We start from the raw sequence: 1,908 nt of genomic DNA, 5'->3' as shown, positions 1-1,908 counted from the left end.
CTTTTAAATAAAATGTTATCCATTTAGATTATTTTTGCAAGCAGGAGTCAGATTTCACTCATCCCTTGACAATATAGAGGATTTGGTGTATTCATATAATAAAGAATATATATTGGTATTATTTATAATAGATTATCAGTGTATTCTGTTGCCAGATTCCTTAAAGAAAAAAAAAACTGGAAAATACTTATAACTACTTTATTATAGTGGTTTATAACTTTCCTTTCTTCAATAGAAAAATATAAATATTCTAGTCATGAATTTGATGTATAACGTATTCCTACTTTAAGAAATTAAAGAAGGAAAACGTGTCATTGCGTCCCAGAAACTGACCTCCCCAGCAGGGTCTTGAGCTCGGCAGCGACGGGCTGCAGCGAGTACTTCTCCGGCACAAAGTTCCCGTCCGGGCGGCCCAGGTGGCTCATCAGCACCACGGACTGGGCTCCATGGTCCAGGCAGTGCTGGATGCTGGGAACGGCCGCCTTGATCCTGAAAAGCAACACACTCTATCCTTGAAGAAAACGGTGTGCCAATATAAATCTCTCATTGTCATTTAAAGAAGAGATGCTTTAGAAGTGAAGTGGACGTTACCGCTGGTTGTTTGTGATCTGCTTTTCCTTCATTGGAACATTGAAGTCCACCCTGCAAGAAGAAAACTTGATTACAAGAAAGAACATGGCCTACTGAGATGTCCGATGCATTGGTCTCTTTGGGATTTCCCATGTTTCCTCTTTACAACACACATCTGGTGTTCTCCAGCTGTGAATTAAACCTGTAGTCAAACACCATCAGCGGATAGCGAGGCCTTTTGTTGACAATTTAAATCAAAGGTCTACTAAAAAATATTCCTAATTCTCCAAAAAAAGGGTTTAGTTAGCAGTTCATCTTGAACAAAAATTAACCCCCAATCCAAAGACAGGGAAACACTTTTTTTTTTTTTTATTAGAGGAAATGGGTCAAGGAGGGAGTTTTTAAACAATAAGAAACCTGCAAAAACAAAATAGAAAGTATTAAATCTTTGAAGGGAAAGAAATTTGGTGCCACGTTCAAGAGCATTTTACCACTAATTTCAGAGCAATTGCATTTAACTGAACACGTCCATTTCAGAAAAATAGCCACCTCTGCCATCTTGACTCTACACAACTGGTTTTGTTGCTGCATTGCATTCTGGGATCTGTATGAATATTGGGCAGAAGTACAGAATGCAGTCAGCACAGACTCGTTGAGATACTTTTATCCAAGGGGACTCGTGACGCCACCTTTGACAGTGAAGAATATAAAGTTTGGTGTTTTTGTTGAAGATAAGAAGGTAGACTTTGTTCTCAACATTTTGATGCTTTTTAGGAAAACATTTTATACGTAAATGCAGATATTTTAAGACCAAAACCTCCCTGGTCCATTGGAAGAATGAGCTAAACCTTTTGTACATGTCACTGAAACGGGTGAAGGTTGGAAAAGCTCCTGATTTGGTTTATCTACTTGAAACTTTTAATGTAAGATAGACCCCTTTTAGTTATTTATTTATTTATATTTGTTTCTTTAGTCTTATTTCTTTTCTTCTGAAGGTAGATTTGCTATGTTTATGCTCCTATGTTGCGTTTCTTTGCTCGACCCGAGGCAAAAGTTTAATTTTGAAATTGGTTTTGTTGTATTTAATGCCTTGTTTGTATATTTGTATTCTGAATAAAAAAATATAAAATAAAAAAATTAAAAAAAAAAGATACATTTATCCAAAATGTCTTTTGTCTGGAGCGTTGCTCTGACCACTCAGCTGGTTGCACATGCAGCGCTGCACGCTGGCCCCCCATGGGAACATGCTGCGTCCCCCGTACTCCAGGCCGTTACGTAACCAGCCCCTCCTTCCTGCCTCTGTCCGAGGACCGGATGCACTGAGACACACGGTCAGCG

General features: G+C 38.6%; 1 protein-coding gene across 1 annotated transcript in view; it reads right to left on the bottom strand.

The window, feature by feature from the left end:
- pgk1 (phosphoglycerate kinase 1) overlaps nt 1-1,908 on the bottom strand; it is a 15,411-nt gene that overhangs the window by 10,727 nt on the left and 2,776 nt on the right. Inside the window, exons 2-3 of the mRNA XM_032534682.1 lie at nt 592-642; nt 334-489 (exon numbers count right to left, since the gene is read on the bottom strand). Of these exons, the coding sequence (XP_032390573.1) occupies nt 334-489; nt 592-642 (207 nt within the window). The remainder of the gene's footprint in view (nt 1-333; nt 490-591; nt 643-1,908) is intronic.

This window comes from Etheostoma spectabile, chromosome 13 (assembly GCF_008692095.1).
Source record: "Etheostoma spectabile isolate EspeVRDwgs_2016 chromosome 13, UIUC_Espe_1.0, whole genome shotgun sequence".
Taxonomy (NCBI): Eukaryota; Metazoa; Chordata; class Actinopteri; order Perciformes; family Percidae; genus Etheostoma; species Etheostoma spectabile.
The sequence above is the reverse complement of the archived record's forward strand: the minus strand, read 5'-3'. Positions and strand labels throughout refer to the sequence as shown.